The sequence below is a fragment of the Oncorhynchus mykiss genome, chromosome 14 (assembly GCF_057628025.1).
Source record: "Oncorhynchus mykiss isolate SJ-2025 chromosome 14, ASM5762802v1, whole genome shotgun sequence".
NCBI classification, from domain to species: Eukaryota; Metazoa; Chordata; class Actinopteri; order Salmoniformes; family Salmonidae; genus Oncorhynchus; species Oncorhynchus mykiss.
This window is the reverse complement of record NC_143035.1, coordinates 34,773,399-34,791,565: the sequence shown is the minus strand read 5'-3', so window position 1 is coordinate 34,791,565 and position 18,167 is coordinate 34,773,399. Positions and strand designations below refer to the sequence as shown.

At 43.0% G+C, this 18,167-nt stretch overlaps 1 protein-coding gene across 6 annotated transcripts in view; it reads right to left on the bottom strand.

Moving 5' to 3' along the window:
* LOC110489175 (copper-transporting ATPase 1) overlaps nt 1-17,710 on the bottom strand; it is a 33,873-nt gene extending 16,163 nt beyond the window's left edge. For 2 of the 6 annotated variants that reach the window (XM_090198817.1, XM_090198822.1), the window contains exons 1-9: nt 13,097-13,557; nt 8,776-8,909; nt 4,911-5,457; nt 2,875-3,627; nt 2,288-2,518; nt 1,686-1,849; nt 715-876; nt 478-554; nt 114-336 (exon numbers count right to left, since the gene is read on the bottom strand). In XM_090198817.1, coding sequence (XP_090054943.1) covers nt 114-336; nt 478-554; nt 715-876; nt 1,686-1,849; nt 2,288-2,518; nt 2,875-3,627; nt 4,911-5,457; nt 8,776-8,895 — 2,277 coding nt within the window. In that variant the 5' untranslated portion in view covers nt 8,896-8,909; nt 13,097-13,557. Of the gene's footprint in view, nt 1-113; nt 337-457; nt 555-714; nt 877-1,685; nt 1,850-2,287; nt 2,519-2,874; nt 3,628-4,910; nt 5,458-8,775; nt 8,910-12,875; nt 13,558-17,622 lie in introns of those variants that run through there. The other 4 variants (XM_090198821.1, XM_090198819.1, XM_090198820.1 and 1 more) reach the window with 4 other exon arrangements.
* Between the last annotated feature and the right edge of the window lie 457 nt (nt 17,711-18,167).

Sequence of the window (18,167 nt, the reverse complement as noted above, 5' to 3'; positions counted from 1 at the left end):
CTATCCCTCCCTCCCTCCCCATCCCTCCCTCCCTCCCTCCCCATCTATCCCTCCCTCCCTCCCCATCTATCCCTCCCTCCCTCCCCATCTATCCCTCCCTCTTTTTCTCCTACCTGTACAGGGACACAGAAGAGGAATGAAATCAGGTTCATGATGGAGAGGCCTGGTAGCAGCTGTCTCTCCAGGAACATGGTGGAGTGATAGTGTTCCCGGTCCTGTGCGGTGGCGTTGTGCTGGTGAGACATGCTGATCTGGTGATCTACTATGATCATGTAGGTCATCATCCCCATGACTGGGACGCAGAAGAACAGGCTGACCAGGAACGACTTCCTCCATCTGGGAGAAGAGAGAGAGAGAGGAGGTGGTATGGAGATGGAGACAGACGAGTAATCTCGTCTACATAGCCAGTGAGGAAAAAACCCAAGCAGCTGAACTACTGCCGCCCGTTATCCCACACCTCCCATTCCCTTCCATTACTGTGTGATCTCTCTGCTGTGGTCCAGGTGACTGCCGGTACGATCCCTCTTCACCAGAGATGCCTCGAAGCCCAGGTTCTGATAAACAGATAAAATGAATGAATAAAATGTAACCCTTTATTTTACTAGGTAAAGAAACTGATATCACATTGTCATGAAGGGCAGAGGAGAGGGGTTGGATGACCCAGTTGGGATGAACAAATTAATGAATGATTGAAAAAAATAAATAATGAAGTACCTCTATGAGTTTGATGACGTCTCTCGGTCCCGTCACCTCCGGGTCGTACTTGATGTGGGCTTTGTTGGTTGCCAGGGCAACAGAGGCGTAGACGATACCGTTCTCTCTCATCAGGCTGGACTCTATTTTGTGAACGCAGGAGGCACAAGTCATTCCCCTGACCTGGAGAGAGGTGGAGAGGAGAATGTACTGTTGAAAAGGGGACATCTAGCAGGGGTATAGCACAGAGACAATCTGGGATTATTCAAGAGGGAACAGAGGCAGTGGAAATATCCCTAGCCCTATAAAACATCATGATTGTGAGATTCATCCAAATCACACCATTATGGTGTGGTGATGAGAATCAGAACACCAAATCACACCAGTATGGTGTGTTGATGAGAATCAGAACACCAAATCACACCATTATGGTGTGGTGATGAGAATCAGAACACCAAATCACACCATTATGGTGTGTTGATGAGAATCAGAACACCAAATCACACCATTATGGTGTGTTGATGAGAATCAGAACACCAAATCACACCATTATGGTGTGTTGATGAGAATCAGAACACCAAATCACACCATTATGGTGTGTTGATGAGAATCAGAACACCAAATCACACCATTATGGTGTGTTGATGAGAATCAGAACACCAAATCACACCATTATGGTGTGTTGATGAGAATCAGAACACCAAATCACACCATTATGGTGTGTTGATGAGAATCAGAACACCAAATCACACCATTATGGTGTGTTGATGAGAATCAGAACACCAAATCACACCATTATGGTGTGTTGATAAGAATCAGAACACCAAATCACACCATTATGGTGTGTTGATGAGAATCAGAACACCAAATCACATCATTATGGTGTGGTGATGAGAATCAGAACACCAAATCACACCATTATGGTGTGGTGATGAGAATCAGAACACCAAATCACACCATTATGGTGTGGTGATGAGAATCAGAACACTCACCACAAGTTCCAGACTTCCATCAGAACCCTCATAGTTCTCCATGACAGAAGCAGTGAAGCCCAACTCTCTGACATACTCTGCTATCTTCAGAGGGTCCATCACCTCAGGGTTATAACGGACCTCAGCCTTACTAGCCATCAGGGCCACCAGCACAGAGTAGATACCTGCACAGAGGAACGCAGGACAATGTTAAGACTAATGCAACATAGCCATTTTAATCACTTTCCTATCGAACTGATACATGAGTTTGGTGCTAAAGGGAGACAAGAGTAAATATACAAGTGATTAATGCCTTTACTAAAGGCCTGGGGTTTCCTGACCAGGTAGAAGTCCACGGCCTTCATAACACCCTACACGTTCCTCCCATGTTACTTAAAAACTGCCATCGTAAATCTTAAACTGACACCATTTATGGCACTTTTCCGTACCAGATACGACAGCTAGCTTCTGTAAAGAACAGGCTCTATGTCAGTGTTCCTGATAGATCGACACTATAGTTCCCATCAGTAGTCAGTACCGGGTTGTGTTAATTACCAAAGAAAATGGACTGAAACAGGGAGTAAATCATTTGCATGCCCTAAATGAACATAATCTCCTCTCACCATGTTCATTCTTCAGGTTCCTCTCAATGTTGGCCACACAGGACGCACAGGTCATTCCACCAATCTGGATGAAGCATTTAGCGAGGGTGTTTGGGGCCCCCTTAACACACTGTGCAGCGCCCCTCTCTGTGTCGCTGTCCAGCTCCTTCTCCTTGACAGGGGCGGGGGAAGGGGACAGGGAAGGGGGCGAGGGGGGACTGATAACCGGGACGGTCAACAGGGAGTTGGTTTCTAAAAAAAGGACAATGTAGCAACAATGAGTTTCCATTTCACGTCAGTTTCTCATTCTGCTTTCTATGGCTGTTCTTCAGCTATTGTTCTGGGAAGTTTACATGAGTAACAAAATAGACACAGATTCATTTGTTTTGCTTCACAGCACAGCCTTTAGGCTAGAGATATTATTAGGTGTAGGGTTGCAAATTTCCAGAAACTTCCACAAAGACAGAAATTCCTGTTGTATGATTCCCAGAATAAGGAGAGAGGGAATCCTCCCAACCAGGATCTCTGAAAAACCTGGGAACGTACTGGCTGAATTTTGAAACCCTAGTTAGGAGGATAAAAATAATACAAACCGCCCATCAACTCACCAGGCAGGAAGGCATCAAATCCCATGTCCTCTATGGCCTCTCTGAGCTCCTCTGGTTGGGTGAGGAGAGGGTCGTACTCAAACGCCCCTCTGTGATTGGCCAGCGACACTTTGGCTGACCGCACCCCTTTCCTCTGAGAAAGCATCCCCTCGATGGACTGAACACAGAACCCACAGGTCATCCCCTCGATATGGATTAGGGCCGTGGTCGTCAGAGGCTGGCTGTAGCAGGGCTGGGTGGAGGAGAGGCCGGCCTGGGACGACGGTGGCGGTGTGGTGGATGTAGGGCTAACACCTCCAGAGGTAGAGCTCCAGGGTTGGGTTTTAAACGTCCCCGGTGGCAGGGCCTCGATGGCTTGCTGTAGCCCAGACACAGTCACTCTCCCCGGGTCGTAGTGGATGGAGGCGCTCTCGCTCTCCAACAATACCTCTATGGAGGTCACCCCAGCCAGCTTGGAGATGTTATCCTGGATGTTTACCACACAGGAGCGGCAGTGCATGCCTGTCACCCTGAGGGTAGTCTGGGCCGAGTCTGTGGACACCTCAGAATCCTCGGTGGAACATTCCACTGGTGGTGGGGGTGATAGGGCAGCGCTTAGCAACCGCTCCATCTCACTGACGGACAGCTGCAGGGGGCGGGGCTTGGACTTGGGTGTGGCTTTGAAGCCTGCCTTGGCGATCTGGGCGATGATGTCTTCGATAGTGATGAGGTACGGCAGGTAGAGAACAGTGGCCTCCTGGGAGTCTAGAACCACTGGCGGAGAACACACAAGGGAAACATTCATAAATGATAATCTCCAGGAATCCAAAAGTATCACTGTGTTGAGGACAGAAAAACAGGAGATAGTTTTTTTTTTTTTTACAGATTATTCCTGACCCTGAAATGCAAGTTAATGTTAAGTGAGAATACTAGACTATTACAACTTCCCATATTCATTCATCGCTATAGAATGCAAAGTCAGATACAGGACCAGTGCAGTCAATTTTTATTTTCCACACACACACCACTATGAGATTGGAATAATACTGTGAAATTGTGAAAACAGCTGTTTGAAAAGAAGTTTCAGCCTGTTTTAGCTGGATGGAATTTTGGTCCTGCCTGATGACATCACCAGCTGGTAAATTATACTTTTAAAAAAATATATAAAAACAACAATTTCTAAGATGTTACTGAGTGACAGTTCACAGAAGGAAATCAGTCAATGTTTAAGTCAATTCATTAAGCCCTAATCTATGGATTCCACATCACTGGGCAGGGGCGCAGCCCTGGGTGGGCTTGGGCCCCACATTGGAGGCTGGCCCAGCCAATCAGAATGAGTCCCCCCCCCCCCCCAATAAAAACGATTTATTACAGACAGAAATACTCCTCAGCACCCCCTCAGATGATCCCGCAGGGGAAGAAGCCGGATGTGGAGGTCCCGGGCTGCCGTGGTTCCACGTGGTCTGCGGTTGTGAGGCCGGTTGGCGTACTGACACATTCTGTAAATTGACGGTGGCGGCGGCTTATGAAATGAACACTAAATACCATGGCAACAGCTCTGGTGGACATTCCTGCAGTCAACATGCCAATTTCACGCTGCCTAAAAACATGAGACAGGTGTGGCGTTGTGTTTCTCTTCTATTTCAGCTCATGAAACATGGGACCAACACTTTACATGTTGAGTTTATATTTTTGTTCAGTGTAGTTAATAGATCAATAAGAAAAGAGAGTTCAACATCTCTGCCAATAATTTCCGTTTTCCCCTCCCCGCTCAGACCACTGCCAGACAATCCGAGCTAAATTCTTGCTTGAGAAATTGCTCTTCGCTAAGAAGCTATTTTTGTTTCTTTTTTTACCATTTTAATTGAAAGCAAATCACAGTAAGGCACTTCATTGTTACCAAGAAATGATTTGATATTGAGATTAAAACAGCTGCATCGAACCTTTAGCAAGATCAGCACTACACTCGATCAGAACTCATTGATTCACGATCAAATGATAAATGGCCTTCAGTGTAAAACCGATGACGACTACGCAATACAAAGTAACAAAGTTACCTTTGATTTTCTCAACTCCTTTGAGCTTGCCAATCTTCCCTTCGATGGTGGTGGTGCAGGACAGACAGACCATGCCCTCGATCCGCATCTTCACCAGCTGAGGCTGTGAGGATGTGGCCGGGGCTGACACTGTGACTGTGGCTAAAACTGTGGCAGGAGCTGGGACTGAGACCAGAGTTTCCTCTGTTGGGCTATTGGATGTAGGGACCTCCAGGAGTGGGGCCAAGCTACTAACCACCTCCCCCAGCTGCACTACACTGATCAGGGCAGGGATGAAGGTAACAGACACCCCCCTCTGGTCCTTGTTCTCCTGGACCTCTAGGACCCCCTGGAGCTGAGCTAGCCTGGTCAGAGCCTCCTGTTGGGCTTCGGGGGTGAGAAGGGCTGGGGTGGGGACCAGCTGGGTCTCCGTGAGCACCACGGAGGAAGTGGTAGTGTCTGAGAGGATGGAGTCAAGCCCCATGTCCTCCACGGCCTCAGCCAGGGACTCTGGGGTGTGATGGCTGTGGTCGAAGATGATGCTGGCATTCTTCAGCTCCAGAGACACCTACCAGAAAAAAATGACAAACAGAATAATTTAAAAAACCTTTATACTGAAATGAACAGAAGTGAGAGCTGATATACAGTAATGCAGTTTCTAAAACTAGGCTTTGAAACTAAACAGAATTATACAGCTGTTATAAAATCATGCCATGGAGACATGCAGTCATTAACAGCCATAAAAAAAATGGTCATGTCATGGTTATTATGTAAAATCAGCACAATTCTGAGATTCATGGCTGAAATCACATACACTGAGACGGTTACTAAAACCATACGAAGCTACGATCAATAGGACATCAAATCTATTCCACATAAACAAGTTGTCTGAAGATGATCCTTGTGCAGCTTCAAGAGGAAGTCACCTGGAATGCATTTCAATTAACATCGCCCACCCCCGTCGCCCCCCCTTCAGGGCGGTTGAGCTAACGTATGCTAATGCGATTACCATGAGGTTGTAAGTAACAAGAACCTTTCCCAGGACATAGACACATCTGATATTGGCAGAAAGCTTAAATTCTTGTTAATCTAACTGCACTGTCCAATTTACAGTAGCTATTACAGTGAAATAATACCATGCTATTGTTTGAGGAGAGAGAGCACAGTTTTGAACATGAACGTGTATTAATTAACCAATTAGGCACCTTTGGGCAGTATTGATCTAAAATACACCTGGGCTGGAATAACACATTATGGCCTTTATAAGGAAATTCAAAGATGAAAAAAAAACATGTTTTTTCTTTGTATTATCTTTTACCAGATCTAATGGGTTATATTCTCCTACAGTCATTTAACATTTCCACAAACTTTAAAGTGTTTCCTTTCAAATGGTATCAAGAATATGTATATCCTTGCTTCAGGTCCTGAGCTACAGGCAGTTTGAGTTGGGAATGTCATTTTAGGCAAACATTGAAAAACAAGGAGCGGATCCAAATTAACAGGTGTGCCTTGTTAAAAGTTAATTTGTGGAATTTCTTTCCTTCGGAATGCGTTTGAGCCAATCAGTTGTGTTGTGACAAGGTAGGGGTGGTATACAGAAGATAGCCCTATTTGGTAAAAGACCCAAGTCCGTATTATGGCAAGAACAGCTCAAATAAGCAAAGGGAACCAACAGTCCATTATTACTTGAAGACATGAAGGTCAGTCAATACGGAACATTTCAAGAGTTTGAATGTTTCTTCAAGTGCAGTCGCACAAACCATCAGGCGCTATGATGAAACTGGCTCTCATGAGGACCTCCACAGGAAAGGAAGACCCAGAGTTACCTCTGTTGCAGAGGATAAGTTCATTAGAGTTACCTGGCTCTCATGAGGACCGCCACAGGAAAGGAAGACCCAGAGTTACCTCTGCTGCAGAGGATAAGTTCATCATAAGATAAGTTTACCAGCCTCAGAAATTTCAGCCCAAATAAACGCTTCAGAGTTCAAGTAACAGACACATCAACATCAACTGTTCAGAGACTTTGCAAATCAGGCCTTCATGGTCGAATTGCTGCAAAGAAACCACTACTAAAGGACACCACTAAGAAGAAAAGACTGGCTTGAGCCAGGAAACATGAACAATGGACATTAGACCGGTGGAAATCTGTCACTTGGTCTGATGAGTCCAAATTAGATTTTTGGTTCTACCTGCGAGAACTTGTGAGATGCAGAGTAAGTGAACCTCCACAATCACCCGACCTCAACCCAATTGAGGTGGTTTGGGATGAGTCGGACCGCAGAGTGAAGGAAAAGCAGCCAATAAGTGCTCAGCATATGTGGGAACTCCTTCAAGACTGTTGGAAAAGCATTCTAGGTGAAGCTGGTTGAGAGAATGCCAAGAGTGTGCAAAGCTGTCATCAAGGCAAACGGTGGCTACTTTGAAGAATATAAAATATACCTTTGATTTGTTTAACTACATTATTCCATGTGTGTTATTTCATAGTTTTGATGTCTTCACTATTATTCTACAATGTAGAAATAGTCAAAAATAAAAATGAATAAGTGTGTTCCAACTTTTGATTGGTTGGTACTGTATATAAAGAGGAGTGCATTGGCCTCAGAAGCTTCCAGCATGTTCTAGTAGCAATACAAAGAACCCATATCTCACACACACACGGAAACTTGTGATTAACTGACGCCATCACATGACCACTCAGCCCTGACTGAAATGCAAGTTAAAAACACAGGAGGGAAGTGTGTGTACGTACCAGAGATTATCTATGTTTTCCTAAGTGTGTGTGTGTGTGTGTCAGGGAGAGCGAGAGTGAATGAGAGACTGTCCTTTCCTCATACAGTCTACTACTGTTTTTAACTTTGACAAGGGTCAAAAACTATCCTACAGGCCTACCGTCCACATTCAACAACAATGTATTCACTCCTCACTTAAAAAGGACATGTACTGTTTCTTACAATAACACACATTAACGTCCCTTGACCCTTTAAGGAACTGATGACATTGCCCAGCCTCCGTCTGCTACCCGTTCAGCCGGTTATCGACCCACAATAACCAAATGACAGTCCTGTGAAGACCAGCTCTCTGTCAGGAACAACGCGATTACATTATATCCGCATTAACCTGTGCCTGAGGGGTAAACACACAGAGAAGGCCAGGCCACATTTACTGCCATCTAGGACATCATTACAGCTGCTACACGGAATTAAGGATCACTGTTCATCATCAATTAAGCTATATAAACAAGCCACTCCCTTAGGGGAGAGGAGGAGGCTGAGCTGCATCCCAAATCACACCCTATTCCCCGATTCCTTGGTCAAAAGCAATTTGGGATGCATCCTGGAAATCAGATGCAATGGGATATTTAGTTAGGTGAAATGAAATACAAATTATAGTTGGTAAGAGACAAAATAAGGAAACGTTTTTTTGCTGCTCTCTCAATTCTAGCTAGTTAGTTTCACATCTAGTTTTTTTTTAAATGTTCTGAAACTGTTTAAAAAAATAAAAATAAAAACGCAAACTCCGCTATTTTAAATCTCTGGAAATTGTGCAATGGTGTCAAGTCTATGGTGGAAATGCAGACTTGGCAGTTTGAAGACATTCTGTTTGAAAGGTGAAAGATTGATGAGCACAAAGCTGTAAGGGTGAAAACATCCTTCAGATCCTGTAAAATCAGTTGGATGTGTAGGTTATAATCTAACACATGTACATGTCACACAAAGGCCTATCCTATAAAGTTGTGATACACGTGTTAAAACACATTGGGTCAGTTTCCCAGATTGCGCCTAGTCCTGGACAACAACAAAAATAAACACAAATCATGCTCACGGGAGTCCAGGACTAGGCTTAATCTGGATCTGGGAAACCTCTCCTAAATTTGTACCGCACCCACCTTGATGTGTACGACTCCAGGAAGACCCCCAATGCGCTGCTCAATAGACTGAACACAGGAAGTACAGGTCATCCCCTCCACACCCAGACAAACTGAGCTCAGCTTGACCTTTAGTGTCATTGTAAGTCCTTCGTCTGGGAACAAAACAAAAAGGACATTAGCATGGTTTCACATTCCAAAAAAAGCAAACAAGAAAGGTCATAAGCTAGACTATTCACGAGCGCATGACAAGGATCTCGTTTCCCACGGCAAGAGAGTAAACAGAAATTAAACAGGCCAGTAAATATTACATTGATGTCATACACACCAAGAGAAGGATTCGTCAATGGGCTGATGTGCAGTAGCCCCTCTCAATAAATCACAAGGTCCAAAACTAAAATGTTCTATTTCTTGCATGTCACTCAATGACCCTTTCATGGTAGAGGTCGGCCGATTAATCGGAATGGCCGATTTAATTCGGGCCGATTTCAAGTTGTCATAATAATCGGTAATTGGTATTTTTTTGGACAGCGATTTGCTGATTATTATTATTATTTTTTTTACACCTTTATTTAACTAGGCAAGTCAGTTAAGAACACATTCTTATTTTAAATGACGGCCTAGGAACGGTGGGTTAACTGTCTTGTTCAAGGGCAGAGCAACAGATTTGTACCTTGTCAGCTCAGAGATTTGAACTTGCAACCTTCCGGTTACTAGATCGAAGCTCTAACCACCTGCCTTACATTGCGTTTTGCCAGCAGCTCTTCACTGTGCTTCAAGCATTGAGCTGTTTATGACTTCAAGCCTATCAACTCCCGAGATGAGGCTGGTGTAACCGATGTGAAATGGCTAGCTAGTTAGCGGGGTACGCGCTAATAGCGTTTCAAACGTCACTCGCTCTGAGACTTGGAGTACTAGTTCCCCTTGCTCTGCATGGGTAACGCTGCTTCGAGAGTGGCTGTTGTCAATGTGTTCCTGGTTCGAGCCCAGGAAGGGGCGAGGAGAGGGACGGAAGCTATACTGGCAATACTAAAGTGCCTATAAGTACATAGTCAAAGGTATATGAAATACAAATCGTATAGAGACAAATAGTCCTATAATTCCTATAATAACTACAACCTAAAACTTCTTACATTTGGAATATTGAAGACTCATGTTAAAAGGAACCACCAGCTTTCATATGTTCTCATGTTCTGAGCAAGGAACTGAAACGTTAGCTTTCTTACATGGCACATATTGCACTTTTACTTTCTTCTCCAACACTTTGTTTTTGCATTATTTAAACCTAATTGAACATGTTTCATTATTCATCAATAAAATTGATTTTATTGATGTATTATATTAAGTTAAAATAAGTGTTCATTCAGTATTGTTGTAATTGTCATAATTACAAATACATTTTTTTTCTTCAAATCGGCCGATTAATCGGTATCCGCTTTTTTTGGTCCTCCAATAATCGGTATCGGCGTTGAAAAATCATAATCGATCGACCTCTACTTCATACCCCTCCTTCCTAACTAACATCACACATATCTCCATCACACTCTGAAAAGCTGTAAGGAAAAACATAATGAACAAAAAAAAAATAATAAATCTATCTACTTACCCATCAGCTTCACATACATACACATATATATTTCTGAAAATAAATCTGCCCTACTGCTTCTTTGGACACTGTGTTAACTAACATCCAGATGAGCTTCAATGCCATACAACTCTCCTTCCGTGGCCTCCAACTGCTCTTAAACACAAGTAAAACTAAATGCATGCTATTCAATCGATCACTGCCCGCACCTGCTTGCCTGTCCAGCATAGAATACGTGGACATCTACAAATGCCTGGGTCTGGTTAGACTGTAAACTCTCCTTCCAGACTCACATTAAGCATCCCCAATCCAAAATTAAATCTAGAATCGGCTTCCTATATTGCAACAAAGTATTCTTCACTCATGCTGCCAAACATACCCTCGGAAAACTGACCATCCTACCGATCCTCGACTTCGGTGATGTCATCTATAAAATAGCCTCCAACACTCTACTCAACAAACTGGATGCAGTCTATCACAGTGCCATCCGTTTTGTCACCAAAGCCCCATACATTACCCACCATTGCGACCTGTACGCGCTCGTTGGTTGGCCCTCGCTTCATACTCGTCGCCAAACCCACTGGCTGGCTACAGGTTATCTACAAGTCTCTGCTAGGTAAAGCCCCGCCTCATCTCAGCTCACTGGTCACCATAGCAGCACCCACTCGTAGCATGCGCTCCAGCAGATATATCTCACTGGTCACCCCCAAAGCCAATTCCTCCTTTGGTCGTCTTTCCTTCCAGTTCTCTGCTCCACATGACTGGAACGAATTGCAAAAAAAAAAATCACTGAAGCTGGAGACTCATATCTCCCTCACTAGCTTTAAGCACCAGCTGTCAGAGCAGCTTACAGATCGCTGCACCTGTACATTGCCCATCTGTAAAAAGCCCATCTACCTCATCCCCATACTGGTATTTATTTTCCTCCTTTGCACCCCAGTATCTCTACCTGCACATTCATCTTCTGCCGATCTACCATTCCAGTGTTTAATTGCTATATTGTAATTACTTCGCCACCATGGCCTATTTATTTCCTTAACTTACCTCATTTGCACTCACTGTATATAGACTTTTTGTTTTATTTTGTTCTACTGTATGATTGACTATGTTTTGTTTATTCCATGTGTAACTCTGTTGTTGTATGTGTCGAATTGCTACACTTTATATTGGCCAGGTCGCAGTTGCAAATGAGAACTTGTTCTCAACTAGCCTACCTGGTTAAATAAAGGTGAAATAAATAAATAAATAAATAAATACAATTTCCAAGCATAGTGGTGGCTGCATCATGTTGTGGGTATGTTTGTAATCGTTAAGGATTTGGAAGTTTTTCAGGATACATTTTTTTAAACAAAATGGACCTAAGCACAAGTAAAATCCTAGAGGAAAACCTGGTTGTCTGCTTTCCACCAGATACAGGGAGATGAATTCACCTTCCAGCAGGACATTAACCTAAAACACAAGGCCAAATCTACACAGGAGTTGTTTACAAAGAAGACCGTGAATGTTCCTAAGTGGCAAGTTACATTTGCCTTAAATCTACTTCAAAAATCGATGGCAAGACCTGAAAATGGTTGTCTAGCAATGATCAACAACTAATTTGACAGAGCTTGAAGAATTTTGAAAATAATAAATGGGCAAATGTTGCACAATCCTTTGTGGAAAGCTCTTAGAGACTTAACCCAAGGTATTTAAGATTAGATATTTCTGTACTTCACCAAATTCGCAAAATGTTCTAAAAACCTGTTTTCACTTTGTCATGAGTGAGAAATGGTTGAGAAAAATACATATTTAATCCATGTTGAATGCAGGCTGCAACACAACAAAATGTGGAATAAGTCAAGGGGTATGAATGCTTTCTGAAGCCAATATAAATACTAGTGTTGCTAAAAGCAGATCACAAGGATCCTGCCTAGCTACCTACCCATCTCTTCTTCAAATGTATTGGAATGACAAAGGATGTTTGTAAATCCTTTCATGGGTAACCCCGAAGCCATAATAGATGATCATGAGTGACACAGATAGGACATGCTGGTCACAGTAAGCAACATTTTGGAGACCTCTAGGACTGTCAGGACTACATCGACCTCAGAAAACAAGTTACATCATAAGTTAGTTAGCCAGGGCATGAAAGTCCTTTGGTTAGCTTCGCGTCACATAGCTAAACGTATTTATTGGATGCGTACTAATAACATGTTATGCAATGGATAAATCATTGGATTAATAGCTACTGTAACTAGGACACCACAGCAAATGTTCCGTAACTTAATTTCGTACAATCTTGTATTTTAAATCATAGCTATATTATATTAGCATAGCTAGCTAGCCCAATATTGGCCTAAAGGATAAAGGACCGTAACTAATTGAACGTTAAAATGTTCATTGTAAAAGGTGCATATCGGCTCCGGAAAACAGACAAATAGTCCATCTAACGTTAAAACGTCAATCGATTCTAAAAATGTCATTGAAAACAGAGCTAAATCCCTCTATTTTCACACCACATCAAAAATAATTACACAAATGCAAACTACACACTTACTGTATATTGTTTTAACCGGTTTATTTTTCCGTCGGGGAGCTCAACTTTGTCCAATGACTCATGTATAATATTACTGTAATGGGGAGATTCGTGATCACCGGATAGCTTTTATATAAAAACAAAATGCGACTGCTTTCCGACCAAGCACCAACAAACTAGCTAACTGAACCCAGTTAGCGAATGTAAACGTTATCAAGATAAACCATTTTGGAGATATTTACCTGTTTATCAAGAAGATAATCATGTAGTTAGCCAAGCAGGAGGGTGTTGACGTTGCAACAACAACAAAAAAACGATATTCGGATGCTAAAGGGGAGAAACGTGGCTTGCTTGCTTGCTTGCGATCTCCTTTTATCGCCACAACAAGTGCTGTGCTACAGCTTGTAGCTAAAATAGAAGAATATTGGCATTACTTGTTTAGGTTGTCGATGTGTGGTTTTTCATGCTGACTTCACACGGTTCAAATTGCGGCGGATCTGCGCAGGAGAGATGAGGAGCTGAGGAGGTGACGTGGGCGGCGTGTGATGAACTTGGGCGGGTGCATCTAAATAGTCTAAAGCTGGTGTCCTCCGTTGGTTTCGTCTCCTTCCCTTCATTTTTAGCGGATCAGTGAATACCCTTTGCACAGTTCATATTTTGTAGCCTATGTTGTTCAAAGCTGCACAAAGGCAAATTAAAATGTGTCGATTAGGTTAGAAATGTAGTTTTTCCTAGTCCGTTCTATTCTAACAAGTGTCAGTTTATGGTTCGAACAACCCAACCTGTAATGCAACTTGAGTAGGGGCCAAGGTTATTATTGCAGGCCTAGCAGTTAGACCATGAATGCAGGTTCAAACATAGGACTAACAATGGCATCGACTTTCAAACAAACAATAAAATAAAAACGTGGTTTGCCTAATTATCCACTCAAATGTCAAGTGTATGCCTCTCCTCAGCTTGCTCTCGCTGTGTAGGCAATTGAACGTTGTAAGCCTTTATCCCTCACTGTGAACTGATGTCCTATGATAATATGACAGATCGTTTGTCATTCTAAATGTGTGGCTGTAAATTCTTTACCCGTTTTAAAACTAAAAACTAACTACATAGATGTGATTTAAGAAAGTAATACCCGAAGGCTTTACTAATTCAGAGATTGTCTGCAATTTGCCTGGATCAGGTGCAGTGCTTGACTTGCACTGAAATATTCTGAACAAAAATATAAATGCATCATGTAAAGTATTGGTCCCATGTTTCATGAGCTGAAATAAAAGATCCCCAAAATATTCTCTCTCATGTTTTGTGCACAAATTTGTTTACATCCCTGTTAGTGAGAATTTCTCCTTTGCCAAGATAATCCATCCACATCAATATCAAGATTAAACAGCATGATCATTACATAGGTGCACCTTGTACTGGGGACAATAAAAGGCCACTCTAAAATGTGCCGTTTTGTCACACAACACAATGCCACAGATGTCTCAAGTTTTGAGGGAGCGTGCAATTGGCATGTTGACTGCAGGAATGTCCACCAGAGCTGTTGCCAGAGAATAGTATGTTCATTTCTCTGCCATAAACCGCCTCCAAAGTCATTTTAGAGAATTTGGCAGTACGTCAAACTGGCTGTTGGGTTATACAACGGACGAGTAGCCAGCAGTTGAAGCTTTACATTTTTCTGCATCGGAAGAGCCTCTGTCTGGGTGGAAAGGTAACTTTTGAAAGTGCCATGCTTAGATTCATAAGGAAGTCTAAGATTGAATTATTTGCAAACAAGATACTCTGGTTTGCCATGGAGAAATATGGTAAGAACGCCTAGTTCTCTGTCCATTCTTCCCTGAAACGTCTATTTTCATTATTTTGAGTCTTTCTCAACATTTTGTGTTGATTGCAAGCTGATTTTCCTCAATCAACACACAAATAAATATTAAAAACATATTTAATAGAGAAATTGGTGATTTTATCAATGTAATGAGATTGAAAATATTAGGCTGTTATGACATTGACATTAAACTGATTGTATAGCCTACTAACCAGATGTGTTAAAAATTGTGTTTCATTTGTAGCCTAGGCCTATGAATTACCTGCTATTATGTTCTGTTCTTCAGACTTTCAGCTGAGAAAAAAATTGTCCCAAGGTCAAACCTATTGCTGACCCCTGATGTATGTACATAGTTTAGCAGGAATAAGAGGGTGTCGGAAGTTGTCTCACCTAGGGCGGCAGAATATTATCAGCGATTGAGCGGCAATTCGCCAACTATCTACATACACTCAGTCCTAATGGCTGGCCTCCTGGAAGGCGTTTCACAGACGAATTGAACGAGAAAAGTACTTTTGCTATTTTTTTTTTCTTACTGTACTATAACCAAACTTATTCGTTCAACTTTGTCATTGGTTTATGACTCAGTTATTTCAGTGTTGCAGTCAGCAGCAGATAGTAGTAACAAGCTTATTATTAAAAATGCTTTTTTAAATTATGTCTACAGCCCACAGCCCACTGACTCACTGTTATGAATTGGCTCGAGCGGGGTTCTTCTAAACTACAATCTGCGCCACTATTTTACGTTGCTGATGTAAATCCCGATTGAATAATTAACATTATGGCGTGCACTAAAGTGTGTGATTGACCACTCTGTTTTTGTTATAACAATGTTGTTATATAATAATATCATTATTATAATGCATATAAGCTATAATCTCTATGATTACACAGACACATTAAAACGTGCATATAGACACATTTATGTGCATTGAATATCATGACGAGGCAGGCAGGTAGTTGTTTATTTCATTGCCTGAATTTCGAATCAAATATATCATATTCTGTTGTTTTTTTTTAGATTTCCCACTTTTCAGGATGAAGTGAAGACATCACATCAGAAGGCCAAACCCTGCAAAGCCTTGAGCCAAGAGGGATGTGGTGACCAGTTCAACCTAGATTTCCCCTCACCCTGCACACAGGTCTGTGGAGGACTGGGAAAGCTGTCACACCAACACAGGTCTGTGGAGGACTGGAACACGCTGTCACACCAACACAGGTCTGTGGAGGACTGGAACACGCTGTCACACCAACACAGGTCTGTGGAGGACTGGGACACGCTGTCACACCAACACAGGTCTGTGGAGGACTGGGACACGCTGTCACACCAACACAGGTCTGTGGAGGACTGGGACACGCTGTCACACCAACACAGGTCTGTGGAGGACTGGGACACGCTGTCACACAGGTCTGTGGAGGACTGGGACACGCTGTCACACCGGTCTGTGGAGGACAGGAACACGCTGTCACACCCACACAGGTCTGTGGAGGACTGGGACACACTGTCACACCCACACAGGTCTGTGGAGGACTGGGACACGCTGTCACATCCACACAGGTCTGTGGAGGACTGGGACACCCTGCCACACCCTACCTGCGGTCCACACGCCCAGACCTCATACAGCTGCTCATCAAGAGCCACTCCAACCATCTGCAGTAGGTCAACTTCAAGGTGAAGATCTGTAGACAAAAAAAGTGCACTATATAGGGAATAGGGTGCCATTTGGGATGAAGACTTATGCTTCCGGTAGTAAAATGTGCTCCCTGAGGTAAAGATCTAGGATCAGTTTACCTAACCCAAAACCGTATCTGTAAACAGTGTGAAAAGCGTAAAACTGCTCTTAGATAAATGTCTATGGACATGTTCCTACTGGGACACCAGCACTCACCTTCTTCCCCAACTGCCTCACCCCTTTCAATCCACCCCATTCTATCCAACCTGTTCTCCCCTCCTTAACCTCCCTTCCCTCTCTCCTTCATTAATAACCGACACTCAGCCCCAGTCAAGCCCCGGAGGCAGAGGTGTGCAGTAGAACGCCCACAACAAAGGGAAAGGGAGAGAGAGGAGAGAGTGAGAGTGAGAGAGAGAGATGGCCGTCTGCCTTAAACAATGTGTGACCTTTATTCTAGCCGTCTGTCTACAGCAACCATTATGACTCATCACTCCTAATGTAGCCTACTTCACACTCTGCCTGATGCTAGGAGACTGTGTGTGTGTGTCAGACCTGGGTTCAAATAGTAGTTTAAATATTTGAAATACTTTGTGTGTTTGCTTGAGCCAGCATTGTGTATAAAGCGGGATTTGTACTTTTAGGACTATTTTATTGGTTTCATTGCACCAGGGAAGTTCAATCAAACCCAGAGAAAAGTATTTTAAATGATCTCAAATTCGATTTGAACCGAGGTCTGGTGTGTGTATGGAATAAATTGGCTTAGCTAACTTATGCAAAGAGTGCCAATGTAAAAAATTTAAAAAAACACCCTATTTCCTATGTAGTGCACTACTTTTGACCAGGACTATTTAGAAGAAAAGAGTCCCCATAGGATAACCTTTTTTGGTTATAGGTTAAAAAAAATAAAAAATAAAAATAAAAAACTTTTGGGTTCTTTATAGAACCCTTTGTGCAGAGGGTTCTACATGGGAACCAAAACGGTTCTAAATGCAACCAAAACGGGTTCTTCAAAGGGTTCTCCTATGGGACAGCCGACAAGGAAGGGGCTGAGCTGGACTCAAGGAAAGAAACAAATCTCCAAAAACACCCCTAACCACGACTAGCCTACTTCAATACGCTAACTAACTAACCAAAAATACAGCGGGTGGTACGCCCAGTTCTAACTAGGGTATTTAGACAAATTATTCCTACGGGTAATGTAGGCCCATGGGCAACTTGTTTTGGTAGCCCCTTTTCCCACCATCAAACTAACAGTCAAACACCATAACCAAAACATACTCACATAATACAGAACAAATGTGACTTGTAGGAGCAAAAAGACAGCTCAATCTAAAGAGAGCAAGAGATTGATTGAGACACAGAGATGGAGCTCCAGAGAAAACAACTGACTGGGTTTTTAAACCAAGGGAAAGGATGTGATTGGGTAGGAGAAAAGGAGAAGGTGTTTTCTGATTGGCGACTGATTGGGGAATGATGATTGTCACCTGTGAGGAGGGGAGAAGGAGAGAAAAGAAATACACACAGGATACCTGTATCCTTAACACAGGCAATTACATCCCACATCACAGCCAGGGAGTTACACCCCACATCATGACCAGGGAGTTACACCCCACATCACAGCCAGGGAGTTACACCCCACATCATGACCAGGGAGTTACACCCCTCATCATAGCCAGGGAATTACACCCCACATCATGACCAGGGAATCACACCCCACATCATGACCAGGGAGTTACACCCCACATCATGACCAGGGAATTACACCCCACATCACAGCCAGGAGGTTACACCCCTCATCATAGTCAGGGAGTTACACCCCACATCACA